Source organism: Corvus cornix, chromosome 12 (assembly GCF_000738735.6).
Source record: "Corvus cornix cornix isolate S_Up_H32 chromosome 12, ASM73873v5, whole genome shotgun sequence".
NCBI lineage: Eukaryota > Metazoa > Chordata > Aves > Passeriformes > Corvidae > Corvus > Corvus cornix.
The window spans coordinates 712754-729255 of NC_046342.1; the positions used below are offsets into that span (position 1 = coordinate 712754).

At 53.5% G+C, this 16502-nt stretch overlaps 1 protein-coding gene across 1 annotated transcript; it reads right to left on the reverse strand.

Moving 5' to 3' along the window:
* Positions 1-10213: 10213 nt before the first annotated feature.
* BARX1 (BARX homeobox 1) lies at positions 10214-13807 on the reverse strand. Its single transcript, XM_039559144.1, has 4 exons — positions 13494-13807; positions 11369-11654; positions 11149-11233; positions 10214-10718 (listed from the first exon to the last, which is right to left on the reverse strand). Exons 1-4 carry the CDS (start codon positions 13792-13794, stop codon positions 10554-10556), a joined length of 837 nt encoding a protein of 278 aa, XP_039415078.1. The 5' UTR covers positions 13795-13807; the 3' UTR covers positions 10214-10553.
* Between the last annotated feature and the right edge of the window lie 2695 nt (positions 13808-16502).

The following is a 16502-nucleotide window of genomic DNA, read 5'->3' on the forward strand; positions in this document are numbered from 1 at the left end:
ATCCAGCTTCACTTTGGGGTATCCCTGAACTGCAAAATTTCACTCTGGATTATGTTTGCAGCTGATTTGAGACTTATGCAGGCTATTAAATAAAAATAAACACAGCACTGCCATCCTTACTTACTCCTTCTGCTTCCTTTAGCCTCCCAACACCACTCCCATCCACGATTTGAGCTGAGCTTACCAGTTTAGACACCACAGGATTGTTTCTCTAGACAAGGCCAGACACTTGCAAATGAATGAAGGCTGTCAGTGCCCAGAGCACCAAAACTTCCCGGAACGCCGTGCTCTCGGAGCCTTCCCCCGGACACGTGGGGCATCTGGAGTGGAGCTGTACTGCTGTGAAAAGTTTCAGTTTTTCAAAAACACCTTCAATGCAGCACCAGGGCTCCTAAATACAGCTCCTGCCTCTGCTCTGCTGTCCAGCAGCCTCAGCACTCTTAAAATGAAAAAAGATTTCGTCCTTAAACTCAGATCCTCAGTTACATCTTCTGAGAAAAATCAGCCTGGACGTATTACCTGAGTGCAGTCAGAAGGGATTTGTGGGGAGCACAGGGTACTGCCAGACCCCCCAAGTTTATTTTTCTCAAAACAATGCTGCACTAAACACCCAACACGAAAGGAACTCCAATGGGCTGAAACTTCCCATCTTCCTTTTAGTGCATCATATTACCTCGGTTTAAAACAAAAACTAAAAAAATTTAAATTTTTTTAAAAAATTTTAAAAATTCAAATCATAACAACCCCCCAACATTCTTCAAACATTTGGAGGGAATTTTTTTCACTTTTACCAATGCAAGAAACTTTTATCCATATTTTCTCCCTTTTGCTTGGTTTTCATGGGGGGTTTTGTGCCATTTGGCTTTAGAGAACATCTCTGAATTCACAGGGAATCATCAGGGATAGGATGAAACATTAGACATACAGGAAGAGTTCTCGTTATTGCTGTTTTCAATCCAAATTTTTAAACAGTCTACAAACACTCTTCAGTAATAAACCTTGACATCTATGAGTGTCAGCTCTTAACATGTACAGTTAATTAAAAGAAATCAAAACCAGCTTTATAAATGAGCAGGGTTGCAACCACAGTCTCTGTGGAGGCTTCCACCTTTCCCTCTGTACGGCACAGCTCCGCTGCCCATTCCAGAACCTCGTGGAATAAAACATTCAGGCCTTTTCCGTGGGAATCAAAGTAAAAGTTCCTCGGGTCATCAGAAAGCCTGAGAGTGCTCTGAGCAAACCATTAGAGGGCAACCTGATGACAAGGACTGGGATTCACTCTGAAAACACTGATATAGTGAATTTGGGATACCGGGCATGTGCATCCAGGACTCTGAAACACCTCTTGATAGAAGACATGGAAGAGCACCAGGCAGAATGGGACGTGCTGGGGTCTGGCTTTAAAAGCACTGCACATGCCTGCAAAGAGTCACAGAATCACTGAATGGCTTGGGTTGGGAGGGACATTAAAGATCATCTCCTTCCAACCCCTGCCAGGGACAGGGAAGTCACTGATGCTCTTCAGTCAGAAATTAAACCCATCACTCCTCAGACCAAAGAGTGGAGTGAAGCTCAGCACAGCCCAGCAGGTATCACCTGCAGGCAGGAAAACACTGAGGGAATGATGGCAGAGCTCCATAAAACAAAGGTTTGCATGGGGAAGAAAGAAAAGAGGCTGTTATGCTTGTGCCAACACTCAGGGTAAGTGCATCGAGTGAAATTACTGGTGGAAATCAGCAAAGCAAGCAATGGGAAGTAGCTCCTCATGCGTTGCACAGACAACAGAACTTGTTCCCAGACAATCTGGCACCTTGCCCAGGACAACTTGGCTGAAAATGACAAACAAACACAAGAAATGCTTGCTAGAGCCTATTATACATGTCCACCTGTGCCTCGGGAAATCCTCGAGCAACAAGTGATGGAAAGCAAAGGATCAAAGTGAAGAAAGGGGAGCACAACCCAGACTGTAAAGTCTCTGGAGTTTTCTCATTGTGCATCTTCTAACTGTTGAAGTGGTTCTTAATCACAGGTCAGTTCTTAAGGGTTGCAGTGAAACAGAAACACAAGGGATCCAAATATAATCAATAATTTTGTGCCAAGCCCAGCTCAAGAACTTAAGCAGTGCAGGGAAAAACCTTATTATTAGAAAAGAACAGGATAAAACCTGTATTCTCTAGAGCAACCCTTATCTCCAACCCTCTTGTCTCTTGATAAAACCTGTTCACAGAAGGATTCAGGATTAAACTACAGTTTGCTCCTGGGAGGAGATGTTGCATCTCCCAGGTACAGCAGCTCTATTTATAAAATCTCTGACCCTGGAAATTATGCTTGGCCTTGGAGCTTTCACCTGCACTGAATGCAGGAACAGAATGTGTATTGGGGAGAATTTGTGGACACTAAGGACACGCTGACCATGAATACCAATGGAAAAATATCATCAGGAAAAACGCACCTGGAAATTGTGAGATCTGTAAACGTAAGGTCCAAGAAGAGAATTTTTGTAGAGCGCACATATCCGAGCCTAAGAAAACACGGCGGGGTTTTTAATGTTAATAGGTCAGAAAACTCGACAGTCTTTGACCCAGTTTTGGGTGCCGCCAGTTTTGGGCTCTCTGGTTATAAAGGCAGTATTTTCTTACCCAACCCAAACATAACTCTTCCAGATTCATGCAGGGATAGCATCTCCTCTGGAGTTTGTCTCATCTGGGAGAAGACACTGTGAGGGACTGTAGAGAATTGAAAAATATAGATACGAAGAAATACTTTTTCTTACTATTTACTCCTCCACATCCAGCCAACAGCTCATATCTCAATATGGTCACAAAAAGGTCTGTCAGGATGTCAGCTGCTTTTATCAATCCCTTCATAAAAGGAAAAAGGATGGCAACACAAGAAAGAGACCAGGACAGGATGGCTGTGCCCATCTGACATTGCAGCACCCAGGAGTGGGGATGCCAGGCTGTGACCGGAGCTCTTCAAGCCTTGCCAAGCTTTCCAAACCTTAGCAAACCACATCCCTTTGGACCCAAGTACTCTTTCCTGAGTCCTGATCATGCTGAGCCCATTTTCACGCTGAAAACACCAAATTTGGCTAAAATGATGTTTTCTGAAAACTACTGCAAATTCCTTATCTTCCACCCGGTGAAGGAGCTCTCTGGAGCCTCAGGAAGAGACCTTGACTTGCAGGACTCATCCCTGAGCAGTGAGCCCTGAGCAGCAGCTCCTCCTGCAGCCTTTGCGTACTGCTCCTGCCACTTGGGAGTTAAAGAGTTAAATACACACTGCTTACTTTTCAGCAGGAGCCAGTGAAAGCTGCAGACCACTAATGTGTGTGTTTATCTAAAGCTTCTGATGTTCCCTGTGTTTTCTTGAAGGGGTTTGTTTGGGGATTTTTTTTTCAAACCAGGTTGTATTTTTCCCCTTAAATTAACAAAAGTTAAATCCAGTGGGCTTAGCTGCAATTTGCACGCTGGGAATTGTAGAGCACTGGCACCTACAAAGCTGTCCCCTTGCATGCATTACCTGCATTACAGCTCAGCCAAAAATCTGCAAATATTCATTGGAATTCAGAAGCAAATTCAGCCATATTTACAGCTGCTTCACAGACGCTTTCTGCAAATATTTGAACACTTGTACTTTACTAGTGCAAATACTGGTGAATAAGGAATTTTAACTTCAAATAACCACTGAGCTCAACATGCCCTGTTCTGTTTTACACGCACGGTCTGTACACGAACACTTGCCCAGTGAGACACGCCAGGAAACAAGCAGCACTCTGTGACTTCTAAAATTAACAGTACAAAATCTGAATATGAAATATTTACACACTCATTAACGTGGAAAGTTCACAGCACACCACAGAATTCAAAAAACCCTACAGGGCCCTTTAAACCTTACTTGTGGCAGCACGAAGCCTCAGGGAGCTGGAATGAGAGGAGGCTCTGAGCATCTGCAAGGACTGGCACAAACATCCAGCATTTTGCACAGTCTGAACAGGCCCTATGAGAATTTCTGTTCAATAAATGGGAATATTCAGCAACCCAGCTCTCACTTTTACAAAAAGAAGAGGACAACACACAGAGATTATTCGTTTCTTTAAACATCTACTAAAAGCTATTTTGACACAGACAAGATGTTATTCACGTCCATAGTTCAGCAAATTATACAATTAAGAGAGGATATAATTTGAAAATATTTGGGACTTGTATTCCTTGTGTTTAATCTTTGGTAAATACCTTAGGAAGTGTTTCTAGCAGCAATAACAGTGTGGGATCTCTCTAAGACCTTGTCAAGCAGCAGAGAAGGAAAAGCCTGATAGCTCAAAATGGACAGCCAGCTTCTCCCTCCGAGACCTCGCTGTGGTGAAAAAAGGTGCTTTTTGGGAGCACCTTCCTTGCCAGCCAAAGTCAGACTTGTGCTTTGCTGACATCTCCTGCCACATGTAGATTTTTACCCAGAACTCTTCTCTGACAAAATATTCATTCTTCACAAAGTAAAAGCTTGAGAGTTGGAGAGGATAATTGATAATAAATTAATCTAATGCACGTAAAATGGCTGTAATTTATGTAAAATGGCCCGGTGCAGTGTTTGAGGCTCTCCTCTCCCAGTTACTGTAGCCCCATGTCTCCAGACAGACGTCAGAGTTCCCAGGGCACGCAGCTTTCTGCTGCACATCTGCCTGTCCTGCTCCAGGCTCTGTTTACCCTTTATTTGCCTTCTGCTGGCAGGATATCTCTGAGGGCTGGGGATGCTGTGCAAGGGAGCTCTCAGCTGGGCAGTTATGAAACATCAGGCTGGGAACAATTGCCATCAGTTAGTGGGGTTTGTGTAATTTCTCACTGCAGGTCACACCTGAGTAACTGCTGAGTATGGATGAGCAGGGACACGGTGTTTTAAGCACATCTGTACTTGAACTCTGCAGGTAAACTCCTCAACATAACTCAGGGGTTTCCTCCTCCAGTGGTATCCTGCATTTGAATAAAACCCTCTGACTTCAATGTCTTTTCAGAGGGCAAGTGTGCTCTGCCCAGTGCTCTCTAAACGAAATCTCTGAGGGGAAAATAATTTTGAAAAAGTGGAATCTCCTCATTCCAGCTAATACTCAGACTTCAGGCACAAATCTGTCCCTTACTCATTCGCCTTATGTACCATTTCAATTTTGGAGAGTTCCCACATTCCCATCCCAAAAAGAAACATGTTCTGAAAACACCACGAGCTTATTCTGCGGTTTGTTAATATAGGTGCAAGATAAACAATGGATTTGAGGATCTTGCAGAGGAAGAGCCCATGTTGTACATAATCATGTTCTAATGGACTCTGTTTGTAAACGGATGAGCCCATAACAGCCGTGACTTTTCCATCCACACAGAACTGCATGGAGAAGGGGATGTATTTTTAAAGCCATGAAAACTGCTGCCTGCTGACCCAGTGGTCATCACCAGCCTCATTAAAGGTAACCATCCCTGTCCCCAAGCTTTCCTTCTGGCACATTTCCCACAGATTTCATGGCAAAGCTCAGCCAAGCAGACATAACAGCACAGAGAGTTGTGTTAGTGTGGATAATGCAAACTTGCCCTGAACTTTATTTACACATTGCTGGGCAAAATTTCAGGGAATCAGGAGTTTAGCATTTAGATATTATCTACTCTACAAGTCAGCTGAAACAACCAAATTTAATATGTGTGTAATGACCTCAAGCCAACATTTAGCTTAAGACAAACATCTAATAACAGGACATCACATGTTAGTTAAGGAGCTGCGGAGAATTTGACTGAAGTCAGGAGGTCATATCAACCCCTTTATTTGGTCCCTTTTGGACCAAACTGGTGAGGAAAAGTCCCAGGTAGATGTTAACTTTTTCTGCCCAAATCCAAGAAGGCCTGACCCACCCCAGCCTCAGCTCAGCACTCACACGTGGTGCTAGGTGAGGTGTTTTATCAGCACCGGTGGGGTGCAGGCTCCAGCATCCACTTCCCTCCTCTCCATGCCCCACAAAAACTCCCTGCACCCCCTCCCTCACAGCCCCACAGCATTCCCCCATCCACCCCACAGCCTCACACACACGCCCTTGCATCCTCCCACATCCCACTCCATGTTCCCTACATCCCCTCAAACCCCCCTTATCTCACTTCCCACCCTTCCATCCTCCCTGCATCCCCCTCCAGCCTCCTCACCCCACATCTCCCCACACACACCCCTGCATCCTGCATCCCCCCACACCTCTCACTATCACCCACCTCCACATACCCTTGCATCCTCCACAGCCCCCTGCATCCCTACTCCTCTCTCATCCCCACATCCCTCCACACACCTCACAGCCCTCCATATTCCCTCTTGAATCCTCCCACATCCCCCTCCATTCCCCATCAAACCCTCCCCATCCCACTGCACTGCCCCATCCACATCCCCACTCCACCCCCTCCACACTTCCCCGCCCTCTGGAGGGGAAAAGGCAGCATCAAGTCTGTGCTTTTGGGGTTTTTTGTGAGAAGTGCCCATAAAGCATTGCTCTAGGATCAACTTTTTCTTCCAGGAAGGCAGAGCAGACCTCCCATTTCTTGCAGGTGTGGAGCAGAGAGTCAGGACAAGGCCACTGCTCCCCAGCAGCGGGGCAGCCCCTCACAACCCCATGCTGGTGTCGGTCTGCTCCTGGCAGAGCAAGCACTGCCTCTGAATAAACACCCATGGCATTAATCTTCAAATCCCCCGGCTCCACGGAGCTATATTTAAATTGACATTGATGAAAGAGCAGAACTTTTCTCAGGTTACTTTGAGATGCTTCATAAAAAGGGAATTTAGGATGTTTGAATTGGAAACTCACCTTAAATGGACTTTTGTTAAGAAAACCATAGAAACGTTTGCTGATTACCTGTGACCCAAGTAGCATTCAAACATGGAAGGACCCACATTTCCAGCCTTCAATCTACACCCTTCTACTTTGTTTTCAGAGAAAACATGTGCTGTTTCACCTGTGCTGGTGTAATTAAAATGTGGAGTTCCCCAGTGTGGATGCATTTCTGCCAGAGCGAATGTGCACGGTAACACAGCTTATTTACACAGAGGCAGAGAATAAACATCAGGTATATTAGCTACACAAATATATTTTATATATAAATATACTTTACTGGCCCCACAATTATACAGCACTGGCAAACTACTCTCGGGGTGAGGGAGCAGCTTTTCCAGCAGCTTTGGGGAGCTGCAGAGCGAGATCATTCCCACAGGCAGAACAGGGCTCTGAGAGGTTGCAGCACTGAACTGAAGTCATCCCGATCTTCCCCAGGGCTCCCTCCTGCTGGACATCTCCGAGTGTCTGGGCTGCCCCAGCTCTGTTGCTGAAGTGTTGTGGATGTGGGTATTGCCCGTCGCAGCCCAGCAGCATCACACGGGTTCATTACAGCTGTAAAAGGTAATTAGAAAGTGGAACAATTATGCTGCACTGTCCAAAATTATCCATCAGCACTAAACCTGTGTGCAGGTGAGGCCTGCTGTAATTTCCTTGTTGTGGCTCATTGGCCAGCGAGGTTTATTGAGGCTGGTCAAGGTGAGTGGCCAGCCCTGCTGTAAAATGCCTTGGGATGTTATCAAACACATTTGGAAGGGCTGTCACTGACCGCTGGTGGGGCTTGCCTTTGCTTTTCAAACAGAATCAGAGAATCTCAGAATGTTTTGGTCTGGAAGAGACATTGGAGATCATCTCATTCCACTCCGTGCCGTGGGCAGGAACTCCCCATCCATTTGAGCACACCTCAGCTGGGACCCTTCTGCTCCTGGCTCCCAGGCGCTATCACTCTGGCCAGCCCAGCAGGCAGCCTACCTGGAGAAGCTGTGGGAAATTAAATTTTGACAGAAAGCTATATATAAAATCGTAAAAACATAAAATAATCTAAATATATGTGTGTGTGTGTGTGTGTGTGTGTGTGTACTATACATACATGTTACAAGAAAAACACGAAACAAAACCCACCAATAAAAAATCCCACGAGTCAGTTGTATTGTCGGATAATTCTAACAGGCTTCTTCTGTGCCTGAGAGGACCCTGGGTTTCCTTAGCATCGGTGAGGAGGCGGGAGGGCTCCCCAGCCCGGCTCATCCCCGCTCGGGGCTGGAAGCGGCTCCTCCCGAAGCAAAAGTTGGTCGTTAAATCGCGGCTAAGGCGCTGCTGGGCAGGCGGCGCCGCGGGGAGCCCGTCATTCGGAGGTGCCGTGTGTTCCTGCCCAGCACACCCGCAGCCGCTCCGTGCCCCTCTCACGGGCTGCGGGAGCCGCTCGCCCCGGTGCCCCGGGCTTGTCCGGCCGCGGGCCGCTGCTGCCCCACCGGGGCTGCCCTGCCCGAGGGAGGCTCCGGGCGCGGGGCAGCCCCACGCGGGACGGGGCTCTCGGGCACCTGCCAGGAAGAGAAGGCTCCCCCGAGCCCCCTCGGAGCTTTTCCTGCCGCGGCACAAGAAGAAGAAGTTTACCTCTGGGTCCTGCGTGGAAGCCGCGGAGCGAGGCCCCTGCGCGGGTGCGCGGCCGGCGCTGCAGAGGGACCGGGGGACTCCGTGCCCTGCGCCCGCACCGCCACCCCGGGCACCCCCGGCAGGACCGGACCCGCTGCTCGGCCCCGGCCCGGCAGAAAAGCAGCTTACCGGAGCATCCCAAACGCCTCTCTCGCCTGTCTACGAGAGAAACAAACAAAAAAACCAACCCCCCAAAAACCCAAAAACTTTCCCTATTTAACACCTTTGTGTGCTGAAAAAAAAATAATCACCTTATGATCTGAGAAAAAGTAATGGCTTCGCCGTCACTTACTCAACTGTGAAAAGAAGATATTAACATTCTCTCGCGAAGGCTCTAGCACCGAGTGAAGCCCGGCTACTCCAGCCCTCTGTGTGACACCGGTGACGGACACAGCCTGTCGTTCTGTTAGTTTAGGTTAATGTGCCTGCGAATCTCCCTTTTAATTAAAACCGGGTGCTGTTCCCACACGCACTGAAAGCACCAGAAACAACAGCCAGAAGTGACAAAGCCAGACGCCCACCGTGTCCTGCCCGCGCCGAAGGATCCCGCACACCCCCGCCTCTGTCAGCCCCGCCGCCGCCTTCCCTCTTCCCAGCATTCATCTTCATCCCCAGGTTAAATTAAACACTTCCAACCAATTGTTTGGTTAAATATCTAAATCGTTTCAGTGTAAGAATACGAAGATGTTTCCTGTTTACCCAGCACTGGCCGGATCCTCCACCGCTATCCCGGGAGCTGATTTAACCCGGGCTGAATCCGGGGCACCTCCCGAGCCGGGCCGTGGTTGGCAGCGGGGCCGGAGCCGTGGAGAGGGGAAACGAGGAAAACTGGGAACGACCGTCAGGAGTTCAGCGCAGATTCACCTCGAGGGCTCCGCCGACGGCGATTCGGGGCTGGTTTGAGTTACAGCCCGTCGATGTTGTCTCTGTGCTCCGCTCCCGCCGGGCCGCCGCCTTCGTGCCTCGAGCACGGGCTGGAGCCTCCCGGAGCCGCTGCCCGGGGCCAGGGAGTCCCGCACCCGGCCCGGCCGGCCCGCAGGGCACCTCCAGGGGCAGGGTGGCACCGACGAGCCCTGAGCGCTAATTACCGCCGTTAATTGGGAGGCGCCCCCGCAGCAGCGGCCCGGCCCGGGGCTGTCCCGCCGCTCCCCGGCCCTCGCTCTCCGCCTCTCGCCCTTCCCTGCGGTGCTGCTTTTTTCTTTTCTTTTTTTTTTTTTTTTTTTTTTTTTTCAGAATAGCAGTAATTGCATGTCTCGGTGGATGCTCTATAATTTAACATCCCAGCGGAAAACGTGGAGAAGGGACTCGGGGAAAACAAGCGAAAAAATAAAATTTTAAAAAAAACCTACACCCGAACAGCAAAGCGCCAAGATTTCGTGCTACATCGCAGCAGGTCATGAAGAGCAATTTTTCAAAGTACCATTTAGGATGTGCAGTGAGGAAGTTAATTAATCATTTGTCAGCAACTAACGTATCTTTAAAATCCGAAAGGATCCGAATTTGACCAAAGGAAAGACCGAGGTTCTGGCCTCTCCCGGCCACGGTAGCCGAACGGTCCCGGAAAACGATGGGAGAATCTTCCCGGTACCACTGTGCTTTGCACTTTCTCTGTAGATCTGCCTGGAACTTGGGTTTGAATTTCTAACCTGCCTCCGTCGGGGAAAAAATAACAAATTCTTAAAAAGTTAACCCCAAAGCATTAAGTTACTCAGAGCAATAGTTCATAAAATACTTTATTGAAATAAAGTAAATATCTTCGCATTAATAAAACTGATCATAAAATGCAGTTTTCGAATAACTAGGGGCACCACAGGGTTTTAGACAGCGAGTAGATGTGGAAGGTGGGATCCAGTGTCCTCCTGGCCCCTCGGGCCATCGCACAACACAGCGGCCGTGGCGCGGCGCTCCGCGGGCGCGGAGAGGGGCGGCGGGGCGGGGGGAGACCGGCATGCGGCCGGTCAAAGCGTCCAAATGTCCCGAGGCCGAAGGCGGCCGCAGCCACTGTCCGAGCTGCCCTCCATCCTCTCGGCCGGGGCCGGCGGGGCGGGCGCTGCCCTCACTCCTCCTGGCTGACCTCGGCCGGGGAGCCCAGGCTCTCGGGCGGCTTCTCGGCGTCCCGGGCGCGCTCCTGCTCCGACAGCTGCTCGCTGCTGGGGATCGAGTTCTTCTTCGGGCGGCCCTTGGGCTTGGTGGGGGACTCCAGGCCGCCCCCCTGCAACACCTGCGAGGCGGGGAGGGGGCGGAGGAGGGGGACACCCCGGTAAAGCCGTGCTGCCATCAGCCCGGGGCGCAGGAACACCTCTCTCTCCCGTGCCCCGGAGCGAAGCTGCCGGTGCGGGTCCTCTCGGGCTGCGCCCACCGCCCTCCGCCCCGGGGCCGAGCGGTACAGCGGGAGGGCTCGGACAGGACCGGGAAGGGGGTCCGGCCGAGGCCCAGGAGATGCTGGACCAGGAGCATATTAATATTACCCTCATCGTTATTATTATTATTATTATTATTATTATTATTATTATTATCATCATCATCCCTAATGTTCCACTAAATAGCCCAGGGCCGATATGCAGAAGGACGAAGCCCTCAGGGCAGGGCTCGATGCCCCATCGAACGCGGACACGGCGCGCCCAAGGGCCGGACTGTTAAGCAACACTTACTATTTTCTTCCATTTCATGCGCCTGTTCTGGTACCAGGTTTTCACCTGGAGCTGGCTGAGCCCCAGTGATTCGGCCAGGTCTATTCTGCGGGCGAGAGAGAGAGGAGGTCAGGCCGGCAGCTTTCGTCTCGGATTGCAGCTTCCCGAGTTTTTCATGCAAAATGAGCCCCGTCCCGTGGCGTCGCGTCGCGTCCCGGGTCCGAGGTCGGCCGTCGCCTACCTGTCGGGCGTGGAGAGGTATTTCTGCTTCTCGAAGCGCTTCTCCAGCCCCATGAGCTGCAGCTCGGTGAAGACGGTGCGGCTGCGGCGGCCCTTCTTGGCCTTGCCCGGCTCCGGGGGCCCCGGCTCCAGCTTCCCGCGGAGGTGCAGCTCCAGCGGGAGATGGGGCGAGGCGGAGCCGCCCTGCAGTCCCGAGCCGGCGGCCAGCAGCGCCGAGCCCAGCCCCGAGCAGCCCAGGGGAGCCAGCGGGAACTTGAACACGGCGGCCGGCTCCGCCTTCAGCACCGCTGCGGGAGAGAGCGGCGGTCAGCGCCGGCAGCGCGCAGGGACCCCCGGGGCTGCAGGGTGCCCCGGCTTCCCGGGGACCAGCCCCTGCAAGGAACCCTGGCCCCTTCTCCTCCATTCTCGGCACTGACGAGGGTCCCGAGTCCCCCGGGTCCCGCCACCTCCGCGGTGCAGGGACATGTTTTACCCTTCAACGAGCAGATGCTAATTACGGAATTACTCGGGGGTTACAAGTGAAAATAGTTCAAAGCAACCCAAAAGCGTTCGCCTCAGTGTCACCCAATAGCTGCCGGACCCGGATGAACTCGGCGAGCAGCGGGGGCCGGGCACGGTCCCAGGATTCCCTTCCTAGAAGTTTTCAGGGTATTTTTGACCTGATAATAATTTCTATCCCTCTCCGTGAACCGCAGCCTATGAAGGAGCGCCCGGGGAGAGGACATCGAGCCAGCCCGAGGATGCTGCTCCCCGCGGCCTGGGGCCGCCGCTCGGCCCGGCCCGGCCCGGCCCAGCCGGGTCCTTCCCGGCGCCCCCGCTCCGCTCCCCGGCCTGGGCCCGCGGGTGGCCCGGGGACTTCGGTCCTGCTCGGCCCGTCCTCCCCGCCAGCGACACAGGGACCACCTCAACGGCGGGACAAGGACTCGAGGGGAGTCTCTGCGGGGTCTTCTCCTCGGCCTGCGCTGAAATCGCCTCCCTCCTTTCAGGGTCCGATCCTGCTTCCGCTTATCCCTGCGGAACTGAGCCGTGAGGGATGTAAAGAGCCTTTTATCTGATCCGCTATTCCGAGTAGTTCTGAATAGTTCATCTTGAAAATAATACTTATTTCTAGATATTCTAATGCATTTTGCTCCTTTGCTCAGGGCCTTGACGCTTTCCTCTTTTTCTCTTAAACGCAGAAAAAGAAATTGGGATACTCCTTTTCCATTCAGGTCTATGGATAAGGGGCTACGGCTCCGCAGATGAAGATGGCTTGGGAGGTGAAAGCTTTCACCATCACACATTTAAATATTGGCCTTTAAAATATATTAAGTAATGGCCTTCAAAATATATTAAACACTAGCGTTAAAAAAACTTCAAAACACGCACACACACACAAAGAAAAAACCCAAAAGAAAAAACCCACCTAAAAAATCAAACAATCAGAATGAAACCAATAACAATTTAAAAAACCCCCAAACCTTATGTGAATATGTTAATAAGCTGTATTTGTCCTGGATGTTTATCCGACAGGAGAGAGCATGCTGGCACCCGTTTTAAAAAGACCCCAAACATGTAAGTATTATAATATGGACTAAATGTTGTATCTTCCATCTTCTATATTATTATCATCTAAACATAGCATAAATTTATACACTAAATATAATATCTCGTTATATTATATATTTTTATGTTTACACATATGTCGGGTTTCCAGCTAAATCTGTGACCGCAGGGCCCCTTGCCACTCTTCACAGCCACGCACAGATCCCGCTGCTTATCTCCAGCAATTCTCACCTCATCCAAAAACACGGGTGAAAACCCCAAAACAGAACTATCAACAACTTCCTTCCCTGAAATTCAAAGGCCATTCTGAGCAAGGGCCGCTGGAGTCGTAAAGCCGCTTCCTTGGGTTTTAGGCCCCGAACACTCGGCTGCTCCCGGTCGGAGCGCCGGCGGCGCGGCGGGAGCCGGCGGGGATGCGCAGGGCCGGCAGAGCCCGGCAGCAATTTTTGTAGGCAGAACTCACAAGGTTTTCTCCGAGGAACCCGGCTCCCAAAGGCGCTGGAGACCATCGGCGGGCGATGCCTCCCCGCCTGCCGCCCCCAGCCCGCCCCCCCAGCCGCGGGGAGCTCCCCGGCACGTACCGAGGTGGTTGTGGTAGGGCCGGGCGGAGAGCAGCGCCTGCACCCCGAACTTGAGCAGCTCCCCGGCCGGCGCGGCCCCCTTGGCGTCCGGGGGGTCGGTGAGGATCTCCTCGATCATGAAGCTGCGGTAGCGGTGGGAGCGGTGGTCGGGGAAGGCTTCGGCCGGGAAGTAGCGCGCGGCGCCCAATTCCAGCGGACGCTGCATCCTCGCCGCCCCCGGGGCGCGGGGGGACCCCCGGCCGCCGGGGGCCGCCCTAGCGCAGCCCCCGGCCGGCAGCCGGGCAGCGGGGGCTCTGCCCATCGCCCCGCCGCCCCCTCCCCTGGCCCTGCGCGGCTCCGCGGCGCCCTGAGCAGCGCGGCGGCCCGGAGCCGTCCCGCCGCCTGCACACGGGGCGCGGCACCGGGCAGCGTCTGTCTCTCCGCCCCGGGACCGCGGCGGCGGCCTATTATACGGCCGGCCCCGGCGGGGCCGTCAGCGCGGCGGGGGAGGGCGCGGGAGGGGCTGCGGAGGAAGGAAGGGGCCGGGGCGGGCGAGTACCTGAAGCGGGGGGTTACAGCCCGGCATTTGATCCTCCGCCATATAAAGCAAATTACCCGTTCTGCTCGCTGCGGGAGAGCAGACCCCCAAACAGCCGCTGGCCCCTCCGAAGCGCAGACCCGGCCCCGGCCCCGGCCCCGGCCCAATCCTTATGACCATCCCCGGCCCCGGCTCCAGCCCCGTCCCTGTCGCCATACTCATCGCCATCCCCGTTCCCGTCCCCACACCAACCTTCCCATTCCCGTCCAGTCCCTTTCCCATTCCCGTCCCAGTCCTCATCCCCATCCCCTTCTCCCGACGGGTTAACCACGGCTCCGGGATGCCTCGACTGATGGACGGAGCCACGGAGCCACACGGACCCTCGGAGGCCCCCAGCCTCTCGGCCCGCACGCCCCCGAAGCACCGGTGGCTCGGAGCCCTCAGGGCAGCCCCGGTGCTGTGACCAGGGGCCGGAGGAGCCCAGGCAGCCCGAGGGCAGGCGGGGGCCGCGGTGCGGGCCGGGGCTGCCCGTGGAGGGGCCCAGGCCCTATGCCTCCAGGCCCGATGCCCCCAGCTCCCGACCTCGGCCAAAGCGGTGTAAACGTCTCAAAGGAGCTGGTGAGGGAACAAAACCCAGCCCGAAGCGGAGCCTTTCCCTGCACTTTTAGATCATTTACACGAACAACGTGATTCATTCTATTCCCTTTAGCCTGTGTCACGCACAGCAGCAGAGACCCACGAGCCGCCCCTGCTCGTTGCTGACGCGCTTCGAGGCAGATTCGTGTGCGGGAGCTCCAATCCCTCCCGAAAATGTCGGCACTAATGGATTACAGGGGGATCGTTTCGGCGAAGCTCCGGAAGCTCGGCCGGGGGTCCCACGGCGTGGGGCGGCTTTGGGTGGGCTCGGCCCCTGCCCACGGCAGGAGCTGCACACGCGTGACCGGGCCTGGGCGGTGTCCGCGGGAGGCACCCACGGGCTCAGCCCACGCAGAGGGACGGGCGCCGGGCTCATCCCCGGGGCAGGGGAAGCTCAGCCTCCTTCTTTACGATTTTTGACCAAAACAAGGGGGTTCTGCCCGTTTTCCCGGCTGCTGCGGGGGATGCGCAGGGGAGAGCGGAGCAGCCGCGGGCTCTTGCCTGGCTCCCTTTCCTAAGGCCTAAGCAAGATGGGACGGCCACGAGAGTCACCTGCGGGCACCGTCCGTGAGCGCAGCCCACGGGGGGACGAGTCCCAGCGCTCGGCTGCCGTCGGGGCCCGAGTGCCCGGCCAGCTTCCCCCGGCCCCGGGCTCCCCCGCGCCCTCCGGGCTCCAGCTCTCGCGGGTCCCGCAACACGCGTGGGGGACCCGCAGCCACGGCCCCCACAAAGCCAGCGAACAGCCCCAGGGGCTCCGCATCCGGCTGCAGATGCGGCTGCAGGGACCCCCGGCCCATCGGGACCCCGGCCCGGTAATTTGAATTAAATATCGAGGCAGGAGTAGGTGGAGGCATTCAGGGAACTGTGGAGAACACGAGGCCGCCCTGCTGCGCCTGTCAGCGCTATTTGAGTCCTGCTGCCGTTTCGCTGTTACTGCTCACCGCTGCATGCGACAACAACGAATTAATTTATGCTCTGTACTTCGCTGCCTGCCCACATAACCTCTTCCATATGGTTACTGCGACTTGTACGGAGCAGTTTCGCGCGGATTTGTTCTGGTTTCTCCACGTTTCTTCAATTTAAAATGACGCCACTCGCTCTGTGAAACACTGATGGGCTGAACCCCCGTTAGCTGCCCGGGTGCTCCCGGCTGTTCGCGGGTTGTCATTTATTCCGACATCATCTCGGTGGATGCACCGCCAACGAGTTCGTGACACGCCACAGAGCGGGGGCTGTGCCCGGGAGCCGGCGGCTCCTCCCGGGGGGCAGCAGCGGGGACCGGCAGCGCCGAGCCCACCGAGATGCTGCGCGGCCCCGGGGCTGGGCGCCTCCATCCTTTCCCCACTTCCCCTAATTCTCCCGGGAATCTCGGGGCACCAGTGCCCTGCGCACACCTGCGCTCCGGAGAGCCCCGGCCGAGACCAAAGGGGCCTTAAAACTAATCAAAAATCCCAAATCAAAACCCTCCCCGTTTCCTGACGTGGCTTTTCGTCCGCCCATCTTTTGTCCGTCTGCTCTGTTTGGATCACAAGGTGTTCCCGTGCCAAGGTGCTGATTGCTTACGGCCGAGGACAAAGAGGCCATTGGAGCTATTATCATGAAACGAGGAGAATAATTATGAGTAAAGTGAGAAGAATTTTGGACGCATTCAGGCGAGCAGGCAAATCCACATCGGATTGTTTAAACAACCTTGCCCCCGAGACCGGCGCGCTCATAAACAAATTGTGCACGTAAAAGAAATTACCCACACCTCCCTTGGGGTTTTTGTTTCTTTAAAATAAATCAAAACTCAAGAATAACTGTAAATAATCACACTTTCATCCCCACCTCGGAGCAGGTTAGGATCGGAGCGGTAC